At 34.2% G+C, this 24,640-nt stretch overlaps 1 protein-coding gene across 10 annotated transcripts in view; it reads right to left on the reverse strand.

Moving 5' to 3' along the window:
* The window catches only part of PTPRK (protein tyrosine phosphatase, receptor type K), a 618,081-nt gene that overhangs the window by 121,044 nt on the left and 472,397 nt on the right, over positions 1 to 24,640 (reverse strand). For all 10 annotated transcript variants that reach the window (XM_018053187.1, XM_018053185.1, XM_018053194.1 and 7 more), the window contains exons 8-10: positions 10,128 to 10,430; positions 2,291 to 2,400; positions 816 to 1,017 (exon numbers count right to left, since the gene is read on the reverse strand). In XM_018053187.1, the coding sequence (XP_017908676.1) occupies positions 816 to 1,017; positions 2,291 to 2,400; positions 10,128 to 10,430 (615 nt within the window). The remainder of the gene's footprint in view (positions 1 to 815; positions 1,018 to 2,290; positions 2,401 to 10,127; positions 10,431 to 24,640) is intronic.

Here is a 24,640-nt window from a genome sequence, read left to right on the forward strand (position 1 = left end):
GGCCATAAAATGAAGTGCCACAAATGCTAATCATGTAAAAATATCATACTAGGCATAATACAGTAAATATTATATATTCGATTTTGAAGAAAAATTAAGGAAGAAATAAATGTTATACAAAGATCAACAGAAAAACAAAACACAACACAGGAGCAAGATAAGTCTAAAGGCAAGAGTGCTACTTAGAAAGATATGTCAATGATAGCTTTAAATACAATCCAGATGGAAAGGTAGAAATGGTGACATGAGAAAGAGGCAAATTATCTGGGAGTTATTTAGGAAGTAGAATAAACAGATTAAATAGGTACAAAATGTATATGAGTATTATTACATATGTATGTATATCATATGTGTACTATACATACACAAACATACACATAAATCATACTGAGAAGCATCATGCCTCCAATACTTCAATTTCACTTTAAATTGTTTTTAAATTGCTAAAGGATAGAATTACTGAACTCAAGGGATAAATAACAATAAACTACCTTAAAAGTTCAAGTACACCTGGGAACCACACTAACCGTAAATTTCATTAGCCTTAGCTTGATTATTATGTGTTCCCAAGATATAGTGATTGTAACCAAGTTTTAAAGTTCAAATCAAATATCCATGTACTGAATTGTTTTGCTCCATAGAATTATAATAAAAATGAACATGGAAGAACAAAAAGAACTTATAAATTTTTGATTTCAATCATGACTAACTATATTAAAGATTTAAAAAATGACGTGAATTACACTCAGTGTATTTGTGATTCTTTAGGATACGCTATTACAACCAATTCTGTTTGTACTTTATTCATTTCATACCTGAGATATTGGTGGTCACATTGATGGCTGTGGCTGGCCCAAAACCTTTGACAGTGCTGGCTCTTATGAAAAACTGGTAGGTGGTTCCAGGATGGAGATGCATGAAGACATGGTGTGTACTGTTCCATAAATTGGATACAGTCTGGGGAGGTCCAGCCACAGGAACTGCAGGATCAAATGATCTTATGCTGCTGTAACTGACCTGTGTTAAGAAATATTATTTCCTATTACATATCCAATACATATCATAATACATTCGAAAAAAAAAAAACCCTTTAAATAAGATAGCACGCAAGGGCATCTGTGTGGAGTGAATCACATTTTTTTTTCCTTTCTTTTCTTTCTCATTTTGATATGGTTATTTCACTGTTATTCTGTATCTATTGTCTGTCTGTCTGTCCATCTCTATCTACTTATCTACAGATAAACCTAGAGTTATCTGACTGGATCAATATATATCTATCTTCTTCCATCAAAATATAAATCAATATAATTAAATATGAATGTTGTTGTTGTTTTAGTCACTAAGTCGTGTCTGACTCTTTTGTGACCCCATGGACTGAAGCCCATCAGGATCCTCTGTCCACAGGATTTCCCAAGCAAGAATACTGGAGTGGGTTGCTATTTCCTTCTCCGGGGGATCTTCCTGACCCAGGGATTGAACCCGTGTCTCCTGAATTGGCAGGCGGATTCTTTACCACTGAGCCTCCAGGGAAGCCATAAATATGAATACATATTCATATAAAATCTCACGGTCATATATAATGTAATGCATGTGAAACACAGAAATTCCCACCAAAACTGAATCAACAAAAAATACCTTGAACAGACCAATCACTAAAAGTGAAAAAAACAAAATTCTCCATTTTCACAATGCACTCTGTTGCCACTAAAACGTATTTTATACTGGAAACAACACTGAGTACCCAAGAACAGAACTACCTATCTGTGCAATTAAAACGACATTTTCTTTCATCTTTTCGCATTTACAAATAAGATAACAATTTATATTCAAAGTTGAGATGAAGCTCTGGAATAGAGAGGTTTATGCACAGAGTCGGACACGACTGAAGTGACTTAGCAATAGCAACAGCAATGATATATTTTGCTTTTCAGGTATTTTTCCCTACCCTAAAAGCAACTTCATTCAATGGTTTTCCCTAAATCACTGTATGAAATGTGAGTGTCTTAATTTTGTAAAAATTTATTCTTTTTACAACCACCAGTAAGTCTGTTGGCAAGTTCCATCCTACTTCTTTAAAACAATATTTACTTAAGAATTTGAAAAGTCTAGATACCATATAATATTCATTTTAATACTTAATTTAGAGAAATTTATAAATTAAAACAGAAAAGAACTAGTGATTTTAACCCTCTAATTCTCATTTACTTCTTTTCCATTATTTCTCTGTAACATTTTCTTTGATTCTCCCCTTCAATGCACATTTCATTAAACTTCCTTATTCTCCCAGTACCTCGTATTGAGTGATGATTCCATTTGGATCCAAAGGTTCTTTCCAGTTCAAGAAAATCTTATTTTCAAAAGAGGTTCCTTGAAGAGAATTGACTGGTACAGGGCCAGGCACTACATATAAATACATTATTGGTTATAAGGCTCCTTATATCAGAAACAGAAAAAAGTAAACATGTAAGCTGGATAAATAGGTTAAAAGTAAATAAAATAAATAAAAACATGTCCCTAAGAAAATAAGCTGTATGACAAGCTTTTAATATGTGGGAATGCATGTGAATTTAAAATAAATCTCTAAGCTTCTAATGCAGATTATGTACAACTGCAAAATTATTTTTACTCAACAGAATTTTCTATCACCTCAGAGAGCTGAATAGTGTAGTCTAGTTCTCTCTGTTGTATCCCTCTAATAATGTGAAGGCTCATTTGTAATTTGTTTCAAGAACAGAGCTTGCCCTGAAAGATTTCCCTGAATGATTTTTTGAAGATTATTATAAGCCCCTAAAGTATCTCTATAAACAATGTTCATAAAATAATAAATAATAATAATAATTAATGCTTCTTAGACTCAAAAGCCAAACCATACAGTACTGAATTAACACACTCATTAATAGTCAATCTTTCATAGGTACACTTATTGCATTTCTATAATTTTTTTTTTAAAAGAGCATTATTACAGTGTATAAAAAACTCTTTAAGATGAATAGGTTCAAAATCATTGCTTCAGTCTTTTAAATGAAATTCCCTTTTTCAAAGCAAAGAATCAAACCACTTTATAACATCAGACTTCTTTAGAACTCAACAATCAGCATAACTAGCTTTGAAGTGTCCCCAGGTATGACAAGATTTGAGAAACCATTCCAGTCCTTATTTGCAAATGTCATATAACTGACAATACCCAGTGGCAACAATGAATGATGTGTCAGCTTCTATTGACAAAATACAAAATACTTTTACTATTGTTTTTTTCCTTTTATATATTTTATTTATTCAGTTGCTATTTATTTACATTAAATATCCAGCATTTTTGTTCCCTTAACGTTTAAAAATATCCTATCCATCCTACTTTGCTTGAAAGTATGCTTTCTCTTGAAACTATCAACCCAGTTTTTTAATTAATATTTTTCCTTAATCTAACGTTTCAGTGAAACGTTACACATGAAACTTCACACTTGACATTATCTAGAAATGTAGTTTCAGAGTCTACAGCAATTTTGTGAGGATGGAAATAAATTAAAAATCACTGGATCAAAGGAAATGCATTGCAATGTGGCCAGCAGCATCAAGAAATTCTGAATGATATGTCAAAAGAGTAAGATTTATTCCAATCCATAAGGAGACAATGAATGATGTTATGACCTCTGCGACAGCCAACATAATTTGGCACATTAATAATGAATTCATGAAGGAAAAAACCCACCATAAACAGAAAAGATGCCAGGACTAAACTCTACAAGATATGTTTATGCATCTAATAAGCAAGGGCTTAGGAAAAAGTTAACCAAAGGCATCCACTCCTATAAACTCCCAGGTCCACAGTATTGGCACATGCTATGCAGATATCAAGGTAGAGGGGCTGTGATGGCCCCTGTGTATAATCTGCGGCATCTGCTGAGGCTACCAAGGGCATCAGTTTGTTTTCCAAGAGAATATCTATTGTTTCTATTCCACACAAATGAAATAAGCTTACAACTGTAACTTAAGGGAAAGCTTTTATTCACCTTTTCCACCTCTCATAGAAGGTGGCTGTTGGGAGGAGGCGGAGGCAAAGCCCAAGTTAGTGAGTAAATGTTTATTTGATGGTATTATAATTACTATAGGCATTCACCAAACATGATTTGATGGAAAAAAAAATGAAATGGCATGGATGTTTCAAATTGTTCACAAATAGGGATCATTTTAAATGTTAGTAACTTCTACATTGAGAGAACAGTAGCATTAGAAGTAGCCTTCCCAGAATTTGTGTATTTTTCTGCTCTTCTTACACATGTATAACTCTGTCAATGGGATTCACTTCATACATTTATGGAAAAGTTTGTGAGAAGATGATTGCTGAGAGAGTTCTAATTACTGCCCTTGTACTGGGGCCAGTATAGTGAATGAGAGCAAGAATTACACAAAGGTGAACACACACACAAGAAACACATAGGGAAACGAGTGTGGGCACAGAGTACGTTCAATAATTTCTACATTTGAAGGAAGATAATTCTACATACAAAAAATATCTATATGTACACATGATCTGTGCAAATACAACATGAAGTTACTAAGACCATCACCACTGCAGTCTTTATATTGCAGGAAATGACACCTCACATTTCCAGATCAACAACTTTTAATGGAGACAGAATGCTGACTTTTATTCCCCTGCTTGTAATTTATTTGGGAGCTGTTTCAGCTAAAAAATTTTTTTCACATAAGAAAATCCTTTAAAATGTAATTCTCAAAGTGGAAGAGAGGAAAATGAAATGTGAGTGGGGTAGGACAATATTAAATAAGCATAAAGCCTTTAAACTATAATAAATACACATTTAAAGAAAGCTTTCTATTAGCCAAAAAATACTCCCAAACCAGGTTTTCTTGCAGGGTTAACTTAACAATATTGATTTTTATGAATGCAAGAATAAAAAATGAAAACAAAATCTCATATAAAAAATTCTACTTATGCATTAAAAAATGCATGCAATAATTTAAATATAAATTCTACTTTAGGGTTCTGGTGGGAAATCATTCTAGATTTGCTCTCATGATTTATGGATGTCTCCAGAATTCTATTCATGAAATTATATTCTTTAACTAGATGACTGAAAATTTATTATTTTTCTACATATATGGGGCAGCAATAATTTAGTAAGACTGACTTAATTAGATCATCACAATCCATCCATCTTCCAACAATAGATTATGATTTAGATATTTTGTGTCCCCAGTTCAGGAACATTGAAACACGTCAAATACCCTATGTAGAAACTGGAGTTCTGATCTGAAGACTGAATTATTTGCAAATACTTCATAGAAAGCTTGAACTTCATTTAGTCTTACACATAAAGCAAAACTTAAAAAAAAAAAAAAGAAAAGTTTATAGCAGAGGGAATTACTTTGCAACTCTACTACCATGAAACAATAATATACAACTCAATATCATTACAAATAATAAAAACATTTTTCAAAAGAGGTTAAAAGGAGGGTAAAAAATAATATTGAAATCAGGCTAAATAGTTCCATTTTACTTTTACAAAAATTTTTTTAGATAAAATAAATAGAATATCAACTTTAGGACATAATTTAAATTTCCATGGCAATTCACTTCCTAACTAGTAATCTAGTCATATATGTACAGAAAAATTAATTAAAAATTTTAATGCAATATGAAAAAGGAATATAATGAGCCTGACAGTATTCTTTGGTTTGTGGAAAGAAAAGCAGACTAAAAACTCAAACCAAATAATACCATCAAAATAAATTAAATTTTTAGAGAATGACTAAGTGAAGTGAAGTATTATTTGCTTAGTCATGTCCAACTCTTTGTGACCCCATGGACTGACTGTAGCCCACAAAGATCCTCTGTCCATGGAATTCTCCAGGGAAGAATACTGGAGTGGGCTGCCATTTTCTTCTCCAGGGGATCTTCCCCACTCAGGTATCTAACCCAGGTCTCCCATATCACAGGTAGATTCCTTACTCTCTGAACAACCAGGGAAGTCCCTATGACTGACTAAAGAAGCATAAAACTTGTATAACGGAGACTTAATATCAATTAAGAAAATATGTATTTTTCACTTTTAAGTGTAGGCAATAAAACATGTGAGTACATTCTTTTTACTAAACTCACAAGTTATAAAATATATAGTCTACAATGAATAAATGAGACCTAATCAAACTTAGAACCTTTTGTGCAGCAAAGGCAACCATCAGCAAAACTAATTGATAGCTTGGAGAATGGAAGAAAATATTTGCAAATGATGCAAATGACAGAGGATTAATGTCCAAATATATAAACAGCCTGTACAACCAAATGTCAAAAAAAAAACGAAAAAACCCAATCAAGAAATGGGCAAAAGACCTAAATAGACATTCTGCTGAAGAAGACATACAGATAACCAACTGGCACATGAAATGATGCTCAACATCCTAATTATAAGAGAAATGCAAGTCAAACCCAAAATGATGTATCATCTCACATGTGTCAGAATGGCCATCATCAAAAAGTTTACAAATAATAAATCTTGGAGAGGATGTGAAGAAAAGGGAATCCTCGCACACTATTGGTGGGAATGTAAACTGGTGTAGCCACTATGGAGAACAATATGGAGGTTCCTTAAAACACTAAAAATAGAACAATCACATGATCCAGCAATCTCACTTCTGGGTATACATCCAGAAAAGACAAAACTCTAATTCAGAGATACATGGATCCCAAGGTTCATAGCAGCACTATTTACAGTAGCCAAGCCATGGAAACAAACTCAAGTACCCTTCAACAGACGACTTGCTTAAGGAAAGTGAGTGAGTGCTCAGTCATGTCTGATTCTTTGCGATCCCAGGGACTGTAATCCACCAGGCTCCTCTGTTCATGGGATTCTCCAGGCAAGAATACTGGAGTGGGTAGACATTCTCTTCTCAAAGGGATCTCCCTGACCCAGAGATTGAACCCGCATCTCCTGCGGCTCTTCCATTTGCGGGTGAATTCGTTACCACTGATTCATCTGACTTAAGTAGGTGTGGTATAAACATACAGACACACACATAAATCTATGTACAGTGAAATATTACTCAATCATAAAAGGAATGAAATATTGTCATTTACAGCAACATGGATGGATCTATAGAATACTTCAATTAGTGAAGTCAGGCACAGAAAGACATATACTATATGGTATCACTTACATGTGGAATCTAAAAACAGTACAATGAATCTATATACAGAACAGAAAGAGACTTAGTTATTAAAGGGGAGATGGAGGGAGGGAGAGACAAAGTAGGAGTATGGGATTAATGAGTACAAACTACTATACGTAAAATAGATAAGCAGCAAGAATCTACTGCATAGCACAGGGAATTATATTCAGTATCTTACAATGAACTGGCTCCAAATTGGGAAACGAAAGGTTAATCCTGTATATTGTCACCCTGCTTATTTAAATTATATGCAGAGTGCATCACGTGAAAAACTGGGCTGGATGAAGCACAGGCTGGAATCAAGTGTGTAGGGAGAAATATCAATAATCTCAGATATGCAGATAGTACCACCCTTAGGGCAGAAAGCAAAGAAGAACTAAAGTGCCTCTTGATGAAAGTGAAAGAGAGTGAAAAACTTGGCTTCAAAATGAAGATCATGGAATCTGGCCTATCACTTCCTGGCATACAGATGGGGAAACAATGGAAACAATGACAGACTATTTTCTTGGGCTCCAAAATTACCACAGATGGTGACAGCAGCCATGAGATTAAAAGATGCTTGCTCCTTGGAAGGAAAGTTATGACCAACCTAGACAGCATATTAAAAAGCAGAGATATTACTTTGCCAACAAAAGACCATCTAGTCAAAGCTATGGTTTTTCCAGTGGTTATGTATGGATGTGAGAGTTGGGCCATAAGGAAAGCTGAGTGCTGAAGAACTGATGCTTTTAAACTGTGGTGCTGGAGAAGACTCTTGAGAGTCCCTTGGAAACCAAGGAGATCCAACCAGTCCATCCTAAAGGAAATCAGTCCTGGATATTCATTGGAAGGACTGATGCTGAAGCTGAAACTCCAATACTTTGGCCACGTGATATGAAGAACTGACTGTTGGAAAAGACCCTGATGCTGGGAAAGATTGAAGGCAAGAGGAGAAGGGAACGACAAAGGATGAGATGGTAGGATGACATCACCAACTCAATGGGCATGAGTTTGAGCAAGCTCCGGGAATCATTGATGGACAGGGAAATGTGGCATGCTGCAGTCCATGGGATCGCAAAGAGCTGGACATGATTAAGCAACTGAACTGATCTTGAACTATTCTCTAGGGCATCTTTCCAAGCCAGGGAATGAAACCTGGTCTCCCACATTGCAGGCAAATTTTTTACCATCTGAACTATCAGGGAAGCTACCAAATAAAATAGAATATAATGTTAAAAAACAATCTGAATCACATTGCTGTACACCTGAAACTAACAAAACATGGTAAATAAACTATACTTAATGTCTAGTGTAATCAAGCATAGTATTATTGCACTTTATGAAATGAGACAGACATTTTTTCAGAGCTTTTGAATCCATGCTTAGACTTCCCATTTTGATACTCTACCTGTGAAACAACTACATTCAACCATTCTTTCTCTCATAAGTATGTGTGTTGTATGTGTGTTGTGGGGGGAGGCAATACAAGTGTTTATATGTTAGAACAAGGTTTGTTCTTTATAATATTGTTAACGTTTTGATTAAGTGCAAGTTCAAACATGAATCTGAATTATTGCAGGTGAATCTGTTCTATTGATGACAAAAGTACATTTATCATGAATAAGTCTTTGAAATTTTAGGAATATGTATAATTTTAAGACAAGATTGTTCCTTGAAAATCTGAGCTAAATGAAGTTTAAAGGCTTTTGCTTCCCTTTATTTCAACAAAACCAGCAAAACAATAGAAGATCATTTTCATTTTTCAGAGTGAAAATATTTAAAGTGATAAGGAGAATTTCTAGAAACTATGGTATTTTTGAACTATTTTATGGCAATCTCATACTTGCAGGCATAAAAATATACATCTGAGATTAAAGTTCAGAATCGGGAAATTGGGAACACTAGGGTATGAAATACATCTTGTTTTCTGAATCCCAAATAAAAATGTAGCCATCCTAACAAGCTATTCAAGGAAAATTTTAGAACAGGATAGACCCTTAGAGATCATCTAATTTAAACTTTTTATATAGAGCTGAGAAGTAGAGAATTAGAGGGGTGAAAGGACTTACTAAGGTTACAAGTGTTATTTGAGCCAGGATTGAAAACTCACGGTTCCTGACTCCCAGTTCAGGTTTGCCTCAATTCATACTTTTTTTCCTTCTTGCATACTTTCATTCATAAAGGAAGTCTTGAAAATGAAATGTCTTACTTTGGAAGCATATAGTGTTATTATTATATTACTTTTGTCCAAGATACATTTTTTAAAATAGAAAATTATATTCATATTCACATTAATGACATGCTATAGTATAAGTGTATATAATTCATAATATAAATGTTTCTTCCTAGTATTTAATAATTTAGAAGTAATACACACAGAAATTGGGCAAATTATAATTCAATTACTTGGGTGGTAATAAATAAAAGATGATAGCTTACCAATATATGATAGAGACCTTTATTCAGACTTAAAAATATAAACCTTAAACTTCTTTTATATTTGTAATTAAATAAACTATCTAAAAATGAATATAACAGGTAAATAATATTGCTTTCAAATCTAAAAGAAATGAAAGTATTACTATTGGTCTGTAAAATGCAAAAAACTAAATTTTTAGTTAAGTGCATTTCCCCAATAGGTAATTGATATGGTGCCACAAACAGTGAAAATTATTTTTGAACATTTAATATAATCCATATTTAGATTTTTAGTATACTTGCCAATTTTCTAACATCATATAAAGACAAAAAAGTAAAGGAAGAGTTCATCTAGTATTTGATGCTACTGTGAAGAATATTAAAGTTTTTGTTTAAGACAATCTATTTTCAAAGTTAACCCTGTTAAGACTATTTAGCAGATTTTAGAATCCAATTCAATTTTGGGAAGTCTAGGCAAAACTGTAAGACAGTGCATAATCCTGTGATATAATCTCCCCTTTAAAAGTAAAGAAGTATGACCATACCATCTTCATCAGTTTGAATAATCGTTTCTTCACTCTCCTTCCTGCCTTCTGGATTGGTTAAGATCATCTTGAGGCTGACATTTGTATAAGGTGGCAGATGGTTCACAACATGCTGAGGGGCTTTGGGGTCCATGTCCAAACAGTCTGCCTTGCTCTCATTGTGACCACGGAAGTAATGGTAGCAGATAGTGACATTAAAAGTGTGGCATCGAGTGATGTTGTAACCCAAGGATTCCCAGTCCACAGCAATGCGTCTTGCCTGTATTTCAGCAATCTTTAAAGTCTTTGGGGTTCGCATAGGTTCTGAAAAATTAATCAGATATGCAGATAGCTGTCAGCTTTACCATGAATCATCTTGAAAAAGTATAACACTGCACGTAACACAATGTGTGTGAACCTAGGAAAACTGGAAAGTCATTGTTTATTGTTTATTTACTCATGATCTTATTCTATTTGGGGGCCACGCCATGTGGCACATGGAATCTTAGGTTCCCAACCAAGGGTTGAACCTGTTGAACCTGTAACCCCTGCAGGGAAGAGCAGGGTTTTAACTGTTTGACCACCAGGGAAGTTCCTCGTAATTTTGTTCTTGAAGGTTTCTTTCAGGGGCAAAGGTTTACCACTGCAAAAAGAAAAACATGTAAAAGGTCCATAGTCCATAGTTCTCAGGAACATGGTAGAAAAATAAAAACCTGAAAATGTGGCCATGACGCTTTTATAGTTGTTTCTATTGTTACTGTTCTATTCCCCATCTTTTGTCATTACTGAGCAAGTGAATTAGCTAATACATCATAATGGATAAGAGTCAACATGTTCTGCTCTATGATTTATCATGTCACCAAGCTATGCTGTATACTAATTAGTCTAATTGTATCACTAAACTACAATTTACAAAAATGATGCAGATATTAATTAACATTTAGTATTTCAGTAATGATGCTGTTCATCAAAGCAGAAAAATATCTGAGAAAAACTGCAAGAACACATGTGGATACTCACACTGTCATCTATCCTTTTTGATCTCTTTTTGTCTTTTCCTAGGAAACACTCAGGTCTGACAATCCATAGAGTGTCACCCAAACCAAACTGGGAGGTGAATTTCCATTCAACTGGAAAATTCTGGCAGAACTAAACACTTTGAAGACTTGAATCCATCCATCACTGCTTCCCAAGTGTATACTTTTCTCATGCAAGACTAACTTTAATTGTCTAACTTAATAAAAATAATTGCTCAAATGAAAGTCATGGCCATTGCAAAGTCTACATAGTAAACAAATACATGGCAAAACTTTAATACATTGATTTGACAAAAGAGATCAAAGTCAAGGCCAAGGTCAAGGCTTTGTTGGTGCCTCTGTTAATGCATTAGGGATTGTTAGTGCTCTTGCAAAATAGAAATGTGTAGGAAGAAAGCAAAGAAAAATAATAAAAAATACATAAAGTCCAACATGAGTGTTTTTATAAATTTTCATTTTTTAAGATTAAAGTCTTAGTTGTATAAAAATAATCAGCATAGTGCACAGATGGCAAGCCTAAATTACACTCTGTTGGCCATTTAATTTAAAACCGTAAGACTATATGTATATATATATATATATATATATATATATATATATACACACACACACATATATACATATAAACTTTTGATAAAATCCAAAGTTTAGGATTTAAATTCTGTCTGCTGATCTTCTGACTGTTTACAATATCCAGTCTCCCTATTTTGTCACTTTTGCTTCAGTGTTTCTCTTAAGCATGTTAAATAGGCTAGAACAAAGATGTGGTTTTCAATCATTAAAAAAAAAGGTTCTTTATATGTCTACTGCTATGTTAACATTTTTCCTGCCAGGCACAAGAGTGAGATGATGACACTTTCATTTCCATCTAGTTAGACTGAAAACACAGTCTTTGGCACCACTGTCCACAAACTGGCCAGGCACTGATAGATAGGATCATCCAAAATTTCCCAGTTAAACTGTGATATTGTTGTAACAATCACATGCAACTGAGTGGCCCTGGTGCAGTTAGTCCATCAGTTCAGTTTAGTTCAGTCACTCAGTCGTGTCCGACTCTTTGCGACCCCATGTATCGCAGCACACCAAGCCTCCCTGTCCATCACCAACTCCCGGAGTTCACTCAGACTCACGTCCATCGAGTCAGTGATGCCATCCAGCCATCTCATCCTCTGTCATCCCCTTCTCCTCCTGCCCCCAATCCCTCCCGGCAACACAGTCTTTTCCAATGAGTCAACCCTTCACATGAGGTGGCCAAAGTACTGGAGTTTCAGCTTTAGCATCATTCCTTCCAAAGAAATCTCAGGGCTGATCTCCTTCAGAATGGACTGGTTGGATAGTTTATTTGAAAAGTATATAGAATGAAAAGTAAGATTTTTCCAGAAAATACCTGGCATATATAATGAAAATATCTCATACAGCAATAACAGAAAATACCAATAAGTATTTATTTCTCAGTTTTAACTTTTTAGGTCTAGTAACTATATACTTTTTTCATATACCCCTCATTTTGAATCTGACATTTTACCCTTTACAAATTTCTGTTTGTCCAAGTGATCACTCACTCTCACACATCTTTTCATTTTATTTCACTATTCAATTTGCACTTACCCTGCATTCTAATACAACTTTAAAAAACTAAGAAAAGCATAAGAGAAGTTGAAAAAGATACAAATGAAAGATGTTCAATGCTCATGGATTGGAAAAATCAATATTGTTAAAATGGCCATACTACCAAAGTGATCTACCAAGTCAATTTTCACCTCTATCAAAACTCCAATGGCATTTTTTTTTCAAAAAAATAAAACAAATAATACTAAAATTTGGGACCACACACACACACACACAAACCCAAATAGCCAAAGCAATCTTGAGAAAGAACAAAGCTGGAGGCAACATGATCCCTGATTTCAAACAATATTACAAAGTTATAACAATTAAAATAGTATGATACTTGTATTAAAAAAGAAACATAAATCAAAGAAACACAATAGAGAGCATAGAAATAAATGCATACATATCTGGTCAACTAACTTATGACAAAGGAGTCAAGAATATACAATGGGGAAAGAACTATCTCTTCATTAAATGGTGTTGGGGAAATTAGACAGCCATATGCAAAAGAATGAAACACAGCCACTCTTTTATGCCATATTCAAAAATTAATGAAAATGAACTAAATATCTGAAAGTAAGACCTGAAACCATAAAACTTTTAGGAAAAAATCATAGGCAGTAAGCTTTTTGACACAGGTTCTGGGCAATGATTTTTTTTTAATCTGACACCAAAAACAAAGGCAACAAAAGCAAAAAAAAAAAAAGTGAGACTACATCAAACTTAAAAAACTGAAAAAGTAACCACTTCAGGGGGAGAAATTATTTGCAAATCATATATCTGATAAGTAGTTAACATCCAAAATACATAAATAACTCCTACAATTCAAAAGATAAATGATTTAAAAATAACCAGAACATCCAAATAGATATTTTCCAAAAAAGACATTCAGATGGTCAACATGTACATGAAGCAATCTTCAATATCATTAATCATCAGGGAAATACAAACTAAAAGCACAATAAGATACCACCACATATATATCAAAATGGCTGTTATCAAAAAGACAAGAAATAGGAAGTGTTGCTGAGGATGCTGAGAAAAGGGATGCATTGTGGACTGTTGGGAACATAAATTGGTGCAGCCACGATAGAAAATAGCATTAAAGTTCCTCAAACAATTAAAAATAGAACTACCAAATGGTTTAGCAATTCCAATTCTGGGTATGTACCTGAAAAAAATAAAAACATTAACTCAAAAAGATATATGCATCCCCATGTTCAGTGCAGCTATCTTACAAGGAAACAACTAAAGTATCCATCAAGGGATGAATATGTAAAGAAAATATATTTCATATATATTTATGTATATATATGCAAATATGCATATGTACAATAGAATACTATACTATTAAGCCACGAAAAAGAATGAAACCTTGGCTTTTGCAACAACATGGATGGATTTCCAGGGTATTATGCTAAGTGAAATAAATCAGATAGAGAAAAACAAATACCATATAATCTCTCTAACATGTGGGGTCTTAAAAACAAAAAATAACTCCCCCAAAAGATCATAGATTAGTTACAGAGAACAGATTGACATTTGCCAAAAGCAGTGGATGAAGTGTCAGAGAAATGAGTTAAAGGGGTATAAATATATTAAAAAATACAATGAAATAAAACTTTAAAAGGAATCTGTTTTACAGATGTATGACACAACTTCTTTGGTAGGAGAGGAAGAAATTTTTACCTAACTAACTTTGGCAATGAGTAGGAACTATAAGGCCAATAAACGCCACCCCCCCAAAACAAAGAACAACAACAACGAAAAAGCAGATAATCATAGGAATGGTTCAAAGGTTACACAAGACTTTAGGGTGTAGTCATCATTGGGAGACAGTGTTTCTGAACAGCAAATTTAGATGCATATATGCATCATTTTTAAAAAAGAAAGAAATAATAAAGTGTATATATCAGTATGAAAAAAGTAGACATACAAAATGGTAAAGAAAAAAAAGCTACTTAATATGTCATAGACTAAAATTTGCCTGTTATATTACTGACTACCTATTAACATTTTTTCCCAAGATAATCATAAAATAATTTTAAAAATTTATTTCTCTATTTATAAACTTAACCATTTACAAAAATAAATAGAAATTTTCTTCTCCTACCTAATCTCATTTATCCAATTTCTTTTGCCTTCTGGCTTCCCTTATTCAACCACTTTATGGAATACTGAAAATAGGAAATGTACGTGCTAGTCGAGGTCTGCTCAGCTGCTGCAACTAGCTGACTGCCTATTAGAACTGCTTCATATTCTGAAGAGCCCTAGAGCAAGTCAGAGTTTGCAGGAGCTTGGCATTTCTCTAGGCATGGAAGAGCAAGAAGAGATGCAAATGTGTGCACACTGAAGGACTCACTGTCAAAAGCAGAAATAACTCACTACTCCCCACATTTTATTATATTTCAATTTTTTAATTTTTAAAATAAAAGTACATCCAGATACTCTTAAAGATACAACTTTACATAATCAATTATTCATTTTTAAGAGTTGACCAAAGACATTTATTATGTAATATGTAAAAAAATACAGAGTTCACTTTGAGAATTTTGTTTTGATGTACTTAAATGCTGCTTACTTTGACACTAATATAAATTAGATTTTAAAACTCTAATTCAAAATCTGGAAAAGGTAGGTTAACAAATCCTATACATATGTGCATAAACCACAATCATAATACCAGTAGTGAATACTTTATTAACTGGTATAAAAAGTGAAGATGTGTGAAAAGAAATACCTTTCTAATAAGCAAAGAATCTTTCTACACTGTCAATATGGTATTTAAAATCTATATTTTTCACAATGACTTGAATAAATGCTGCAAAACAAATTGTTACTACTAACATAGTGACTTAAAATGTAATTTTACTCTAACCTAGGGCAATATTCAGAAGCCCACATACAACAAAGTAAACACACACACACATACAGAAGCACATCTAAAGTCAAAACTCAATTATCTTGAGCTCTAAGGCATCTGCAATAACTCAGAGGAAGTCACTCTCTAATTAAACTTTTTCTTAATTGACATATTGTTTATTTTTTCCAATTTTTATTGAAGTTGGACATTCTGAGCTATATTTACATATATGTTATATATGTGCTCATGTGTGTAATTTATGTATATATACACATATACATGTATTAACACATGCACATACATACACACATAAAACAGGCACTCTGCCATGCAACAACTCTGAAGTCTGTTAATTCTGACATGGTTTGACAACCATGTGTACATAGATTTTTTTAAAATATCAGAATATAAAAGGTAGAGATGTGATAATGTTCTACTACTTTGAAATCCATTCAAAGTAAATCCTATCAGAGAATTTGACAATAAAATTACATAAATTTCTCACCCTGATCCATTATTCTTATGGCTTATCAATAATAGCATTTTATTTCTGAGATATGAATGTATAAATAAAAATTTTAACCTTTAAAATTGAAATAATTAATTTTTATAGAATAAATAGAAGCAAGTTATTGCTCAGGACTCACTATGTTACATAAAGCTGAGCATAAGTGCTTTTTAAAGGATTAAATAATTTAAAGAAATGAGCTTGTGTGGTGAATGGCATGTAGAGACATCACAGTAGCTAGTATTTATAACAATCATCACTGGTCACCACAATGATGCTAAAACAATGGGGATCCCACTTATTAATACATCATCTGTTCAGTGTTTTGAAATTTACTAAATGTTCTTTCTTTCCAATTTTTAACTTTCCACTTTCAAATTTCTATTATGTATTCCACACATGTTCTCTCTCATTTTGCTTTTCTAGCAAAATGAAATTTGGGAAAAAAATAAGGAATTGATAAAAGCTGTGGAGCAAAATTATGGCAGAAACTTAGGAAGAAATATAGCAAGGTAGTGATCTTCTAGAAGCAAAGGATCATATTAAAATATATTGAACAAGTCATCCATCTATTATGAAAGAAAAAATGGGTTGCCTACTATGTAAGTATGTAATACAAGACACTGTGGAAGATTCTGAAGAGAATAAAACAATAATAGATTTCAAGGAGCCTAACATTTATTTAGTAAATGTGATAAACTAAGAAAAAAGATAAAGAGTTAAAACAATATGATAGAAATGTATGTGAATGGAATAAGATACTACAGGAATTTAAGAAAGAGAAACAGCTTCCACCTGTCAAATGGAAGACATTTGGATTAGGTCTCAATGAATAATGCAAGAAGATCTATAGACTAGTTTGGATAAATAATACAAATGAAGAGGAAATAAGATGTATAAATATGTAGAGGAAACTGGAAAAAATATGCAGTCTCATTTGGTTGCTATACAAGTTACCTAATAGATTATATAGGAAATATTTGTTGAAAAAAGATTAGAAAAATGTTGAATGTCTTGACAAGAAGTAACCTCATCTATATCTAATAGAAAGTAACAGAGCAGGAAATTAACACAGTCATTAATTGCTTTAGAAAAATAAAGTTGGAGGTTGGGTCAACTGTGCAGTCAATGGAAGAGGAGAAATCCAAACACTGCAAAGTGTTAGTGGAGAGTAAGACGCCAGGAAGAAGTGTGACTTCAGTAGACATATGGTTTTCTTTATCTTTTCTGCCAAATGTTGATCAGCTAGGGTTACCAACTTTTCCCATTCCACTTCCCTCTTATTGTTCACCTATTTCTTAGTTGCTACAGTAAGAAAGGTCACATGAAATCAAGAAGAAATAAACAGATATAGCAGAAAAGTGGCATATCAAATCTATGACCAGTAATGTACAATTAACAGATAAATAAGGAAGTATAACATCACTGCCTTTACTTAAATTCTAAACAGATCAAGCATGGGATTTATGTCTGTAATAGTTTTTATGGCAAATATTTAATACAATTTGATAGGAAAAAATGAAAAACTACTTAATAACTCTCTAAACATTAAGAAAAATTAAGACATGGGTCGACAGAGAGTGCTTATTTTGAGTCACTTCTCAACAGCAAGTGTTTCTGTAAAGTGCCTCTTATTCTTCACGGAACAAACAACCCTTATTTGAGGACACATTCATCCAACAGCCCCTAAGCTGAGCCATTAAATATTTCTACCCAGTGCCAAGAAGTAAAAGCCGGGGGTGGTTAACACGTGGTTCTAGATAACAGATAAAAGGAAATTCAAATTGTGGTATTTGCTGAACAGCACGTGACTCGATGGTCAATATCCAGGTGCTTCTGTAGTGATAATCTCTAGTTATTCTGAAAGAGTTGTGAAAACAAAAGCTTTAACAAATACAAGAGAACCGAGGGCAGGGATCACATTTCCCTAGAATCAGTTTTTAGTGATAAAACTTATTATCCATCTGTCAGTCAGAGAGAAATAGAAGCTATCCCAAAGCTCATGCCAAGAAGAAAAGGAAGATCTTGTCAAAGATGTCACAAACTAAGAATACTGAAGCATGACAGAGAGCTCCGTGTTCCTGGCTGCTTTTTCATGAGAAAGCTTAGAAGCTGACTGTAACGTACAATTTCCATTCCACTTATCAAAACAAATGCAAGAGAAGTGAATTTCTTGACTGCCAGAGAAAATATTTGTTAGTGTAAAAAATAATTGAGATGAAATGTCTGAACAAAGGTGACTTTAAAAAAAAAATTAGGAAGAAAACACTGGCATACCATGGGGGAGGAAAACGCTTAAATGCTCTGGAAGACGCTGTCTTTACTTTTGCCATTTGATGCTTTGTATTTTTATTCTTTTCCTCATGGTAATGACTGAGAATAATCAAGGTTTTACACTGCACATCTTTTCAATCTTAGAGCATCATTAGTCTTGCCAAAAAGATTTCATCTCTGCTCCCACGGGTCAAATTGAGTTAATGATAAGTTGGTGAGATGACTTGATTAGTACTGTAACATGAGGGAGCCTCAGGTCCAGGAATAATCACAAACCAACTGTCAGCTCTTTTGGCTTTCTGGCTGTGTTGTTGAAATGACATGCTTGCACTCAGGGGATATAGAATGACAGGGGGTGAGTGGTTCACTCAGCTCTCCTACAGAGTCACAGAAATATTTACCCAGTACCATCAGAATAATACTAAGCACATCACCAAATTAAACCAAAATATGCCTTCACTGCTCTCAAGAGCCTGACAGAAGCTCATCAGATAATTCTAGCAACATTTGCATCCTCTCTACAATAATGATAAGGAAATTGTTTGATTTTTAAAAATCAAAGGGACAAAGAAAAAGACAAAAATAACTACTTTTTAAAAAAGTTAAATCCTAATGTTTGTCTTATTAAATCTAATTCTCAAAATATGGGGACTTGAAAACTCGGGGACTCTTTAATGTTTTTCACTTAAATTTTTATCTAATAATATTAGACTGTGTTGGAAGAGACATGTAACTACAATCAGTGAAACCACTTTAATTCATTCTCTGATATTGCATATTCTGCTTATACGTTATACTTTAAACAACACTTAAGACATAAAACATAAAACACATATACGCGGATAATATATGAAATAGAAAAAGAAAAGGCATTTAAAAATATTTATTGAAGAAAAAAAGAAAATCTCCTACCATAATATAAACTTTATTTTTCATAAAAATGTTTAGCAAAAACATTTTTCAGACATAAAAATATAGTGTTGCATATTATCTTAAAAAATTATTATGTAAAACACTACTTCATAACATACAGTGTATAAAACAAGATGACTAGAGAGGTGCTGCATACAGCTATGACAAAACAGGGAACCAGCCTGATGCTCTGTGATGACCTACAGGGGTGGGATAGGGGGAGGGGAGGGAGGCCCAAATGGGAAGTGTTGTATGTATAATTATGGCTGATTTGTTCCGTTGTACAGCAGAAACCAACACAACACTATAAAGCAATCCCCCCAGCTAAAATTTAATTTAAAATAAATAAAGTGAGAAAAAACACAAAACTTTAGAGGGAATTTTCAGTGCTTTCTCCACTTCTAAAAAGAAGAGAAGTGACACTCTTATACTGAACTAAAAGATGTAAATATTTTGTATACCAAGCAAAGTGGATGGTCCCATAGTACATGCTTGGAACATTTATTTCCTGAAAAATAAAGCAACTAATTTTAACATGTTTTGCATTCAAGAGCTAATGAAAACAGAACTTAAGAACTCAATTCTGTGATGTCTCCAATTCTTCACCTCTCCCTGTATTCACACTATTGACCATGTGACTTTACAACTCTTAGCACCGAAGAAATGGGGTCTATTTCCCCATCTTTTGATTTGGTACTTGCCTCGTGACTTGCTTTGGTCAACAGAATCAGGCAAAAGCGGTGTTGTGCTGATTTCCAGCCTATATCTCAAGAAGTCCTGTGAGCTCCTCCTGCTCTTACACCTCCACCATCACTTCTGGACTAAGAGATGCATATGGAGCACAGCTGAGTTAGTCACCTTTGCACACGCAAAGGTTGTCTAGATCAGCCAATAGCCAGTCCACCAGCAGATTTGTGAGCCAGACATGATCATCAGAGGCTTTCTGCCACTGATGAGATTTTGTGGCTAATCATTGCTCAGCATTTTGATATAAGCTCTACCCGTAATCTCTGTTGCTGTTCAGTCACTAAGTTGTGTCGAGCTCTGAGATACCATAAACTGCAGCAAGCCAGGCTTCCCTGTCTTTCACGACTTCCTGGAGTTTGCTCAAATTCATGGCCATTGAGTCAGTGATGCTATCCAACCATCGCATCCTGTGCTGCCCTCTTCTCCTTTTCCCTTCAATCTTTCCCAACATCAGGGTCTCCAATGAGACGGCTCTTTGCATCAGGTGACCAGAGTATTGGAGCTTCAGCTAAAATCTCACGTGGTAAATTACCTTAATATTTGTGTGACGATTACATTAGTAATCCCTGCATAGAACAGTACTTAACAAATTTTATTTCTCTAAAACTGAATTGTGCTGAGCCACTATGTACTTATTTATATACTTTTTATTTTGAAATAAACATTTATTAAGGGCTTGACATGCGCCAGATATCATGGCAGTATATGACGTAAAATGACTTTAAATTAATTTATTTTCATCTTTACTTCCCGTATGCTCTTTGAGAGTAGGTTCATTTCTTCACTATGCTCTCACAGATACTAATTTATTAAACATAGGCCTACTAATTCTATGAGACATAAGACATGCAATACTTTATTTTAAGCTATAATAAAATTGAGAGTCATTTTCTAGCACCCTAGTTCCTCACTGAGACATAAAACTAAATATTTTAATTTTTACATCAATATGTTTATAGGTAGATATAAAGTGAATCAGCAATATAATCTAAATTTCTTTACTTCTGAGTGGATAGGTCTAACAGAAAAAATACATTTACATATATTTTTACCCTTGTGGCTCAGCTGGTAAAGCGTCTGCCCACAATGCAGGGGACCTAGGTTCACTCCCTGGGTCAGGAATATCCCCTGGAGAAGGAAATGGCAACCCACTTCAGTATTCTTGCCTGGAAAAATCCATGGGTGGAGGAGCCTGGTAGGCTACAGTCCATAGGGTACCGAAGAGTCGGACACAACTGACAACTTCATTTTCTTTCACATTATCCAAATCCTTCTAACACTGCTTGGTTTGATGCATGAGACAGGGTGCTTAGGGCTGGTCCACTGGGATAACCCAGAGGGATGGGATGGGGAGGGTGGTGGGAGGGGGTTCAGGATGGGGAACACATGTACACCCATGGCTGATTCATGTCAATGTATGGCAAAAACCACTACAATATTGTAAAGTAATTAGCCTCCAATTAAGATAAATAAATTTAAAAAAATAGTACATGTTTTCCTCAACTACATAACTCCAACAGCAGTAAATGAAAAGTTAAGAGGGCTCATTTTAAGTGAAGCTATCTTATGACATGAAGTCCTTTAAGCCCCCTAAAATAAACTACAATGATTACATTATAATGATATTCCAAGTATGTATGGCTCATTTCACTCCTTACAAAAATCAGAATTTTAATACATTAACTTAGATCCTGCTCTCAGTCCTTCTGAAAACTTATAAAACAGACTACTTTGCTTTGGATCACATTTCTGAAGAAAAGACAAGAAAATTTCTAAATGATAAGAGAAAAAAACTATAGTAATACAAATTTTGAAAGAGATAGTAGCTACTGACATACTGGAACACATCATTTAATTTAATAAAATGCAAGTGTCTGGTAACATGCTTGCTTCAGGGGAATAAAAAGACAGATAAGGACTGTAGGGGTGATGATTATTTGTCTATTTCCTTTTCTGAAGCCACCACTTATTCTATGCTTTCATGCATGATTAACAGCTTGCAGATCCTTCACATGTAATCAATAGTTGTGAAATTTTATATTAGGTTTAGAGATTAGGAAGCCTTGATTATAAATTTTATCGATTTGTACAGCTTAGCTGCAGAAATCCCTGTACATTTTTCAGAGATTAAATTAAAAGGAGATATATGGCTGACACATTCTAGAAATGCCAGTGTGATGATAAGATGTGACCTCTTTATGCATATTCCTCCAGATGAAAAAAATCCATCTAGTACACTAAAACATGAATCAGCATGTCAACAAGCGTCAAGTCGAGATAGTAAACACAGTGAAAATGTGACAAAAAGAATTACAAAAGCACAAGGAAACCTGCCTCACACTATAATAACTACAGGAGACTTGAAAGAATTAATTGCTTCAGCTCATTTGTAACTTAGGAAATTGACAGAGATAAGAATAATGAACTCCTTAACTCACACTTGAGCCTATATTAAAACGTAAGATTCACAATCTTTTTTAAGACAAAGGAACAAGGACAAACTTAGTTACTAGAAAAATAAGTATAATCATTTTAAAGTTAGCAAATAACCTAGTGAATATAAAATTCATAACCAAATCTGATTTATTAATATTCCTGTTTCAAAAACTCTTAAGGAACTGTGCTATATTTTATGTCCATTGTTTTAAGGTCTGAATATTCCTACCTAAAAATCTTTTAAGAAACTCTGTGTTCAGGTTTCCTATATTAATATGGAAACTTGAAATCAGAAAATATACCCTATATAGAAATAAATAGTACATATAAAACAGGCCTTGAAGAAACAATGCTAACTAAATAACTGTTAGAATAATTCATTGGCTGATACATTTGCCATATACAGCCAACTTTTAAAACACAGCATAAACTCCAGAGCTAACTCCTACTAGGATAATTAATTTTAACAAATATCTAGCAGATAATACAAACAGGCCAGACTAGTTCTTTAGGATAAAAAATTAATAAATAAGACATGACTCCCTTCCCTGTACAACTCACAGTGTGGAGAGGTACAAGTCCACACACAGGTAAGCTGTATCTTAATGTGATACAAACAAATAACACTATTGAACTGTACAACTTCGATGGTAGGAACAATAAGCTGTTTCACATAGTAGTAATGCTCAAGCTCCGTTTGGATGATTAGATTTTTTCACAGTGAAGGGAGTGGATATGAAGGGTCTTCAGAAACAAACAAAAAATACCAGGGCTGCAGAGAATCCTGGCTGCTATTTTGGACAGGAAAGAACTCTAGCCACACTTTCAGTATTTTCCCATCAGTGTATTCATCCATGTAGGGAGGAGCAAAATATATATTGGAAAGGCAAACACTTCTGAAAATAATCTCCAGCTGGTTCTCTCCCTGAACTCTGGATTCATATATCCAACTGCCCTCCAGTCATCTCAACTGAGTAGGCTAAAGGGCATCTCAAATAAAACATGCAAAATTAAGCTATTGCTATTCCTCAGCCTATTTATCATTAAATACTTTTGCAAGTCTTTCCCATCTCTGTAAAATAACTCCACATTCTATGTAGCCAGGTCAAAAACCTTAGAGTCATCCTAAGGACTGCGCTCACCTCACACTACACAGCATTTGATCAACAATTTTATCCCTCCTCTCTATGATATATGCTCAGCCTCTGACCACTCCTCACTGCTTCTAGCACTGCTATTTCTCTGACCTTAGCCACTATCACCCCAGGACTCCAATTAGTGACACTGAAATCAGACTAAACTGGAATGAACATCTGCTTCTACTTTTGCTCCTCCTAGTTGTCAGAAGGATGCCTAAAAACCCTCCAGTGATGCCCACCTAAGTCAGAGGAAGAGTGAAAGTCAGTCATCACAATGGGCTTCTAGGTGCGGCATGTTCTCCTACCCACCCCATCCCCACCCTTGCTCCCTGTCTGGCCTCATCTCCCATTACTCTGTCTAATCTATACATTGTTGTTTAGCTGTTAGGCAGTGTCTGACTCTTTTGTGACCTCATGGACTGTATCCCACCGGGCTCCTCAATTCATGGGATTTTCCAGGCAAGAATACTAGAATGGGTTGGCATTTCCTCCTCCGGGAGATCTTCTTGATCCAGGGACTGAACCCGTGTTTCCTGCAACCACTGAGCCACCTGGGATACCCAATCTGCATATCAGATACCACTTAAGCATGCCAGGCACACTTTTGCCTCTGGCAGGACCTTTGCACTTCCTCTACCTTTTGCCTAGAATATCCTCCCAGATAGCCGTTTTTCTTACTCCATCTGCTACTACAGAGCTTTAATCAAATGTCATATGTTACTGAAACTTTCCGTATTAATATTATTTAAAATCTACTCTCTGTTTACTGCTTCATTTTTCTCCCTAACACTTACTGTCATCTAATATCATCTATATTTTCTTTTATTATTTCCTGTTTCAATACTACAATGCTTGGTGCACAATCATTGTTCAATAAATATTTAGCCTGATGATTGAATGAGTGAATGAATGATGAACTAATGGATCTTTCTATCTTCTAAAGTCAGTAAGTTCCTAGCACATAATAAATGAGCTACAAATTTTGGCTGATTGAAGGTAACTTTTAA

This window comes from Capra hircus, chromosome 9 (genome assembly GCF_001704415.2).
Source record: "Capra hircus breed San Clemente chromosome 9, ASM170441v1, whole genome shotgun sequence".
In the NCBI taxonomy this organism is placed as follows: domain Eukaryota; kingdom Metazoa; phylum Chordata; class Mammalia; order Artiodactyla; family Bovidae; genus Capra; species Capra hircus.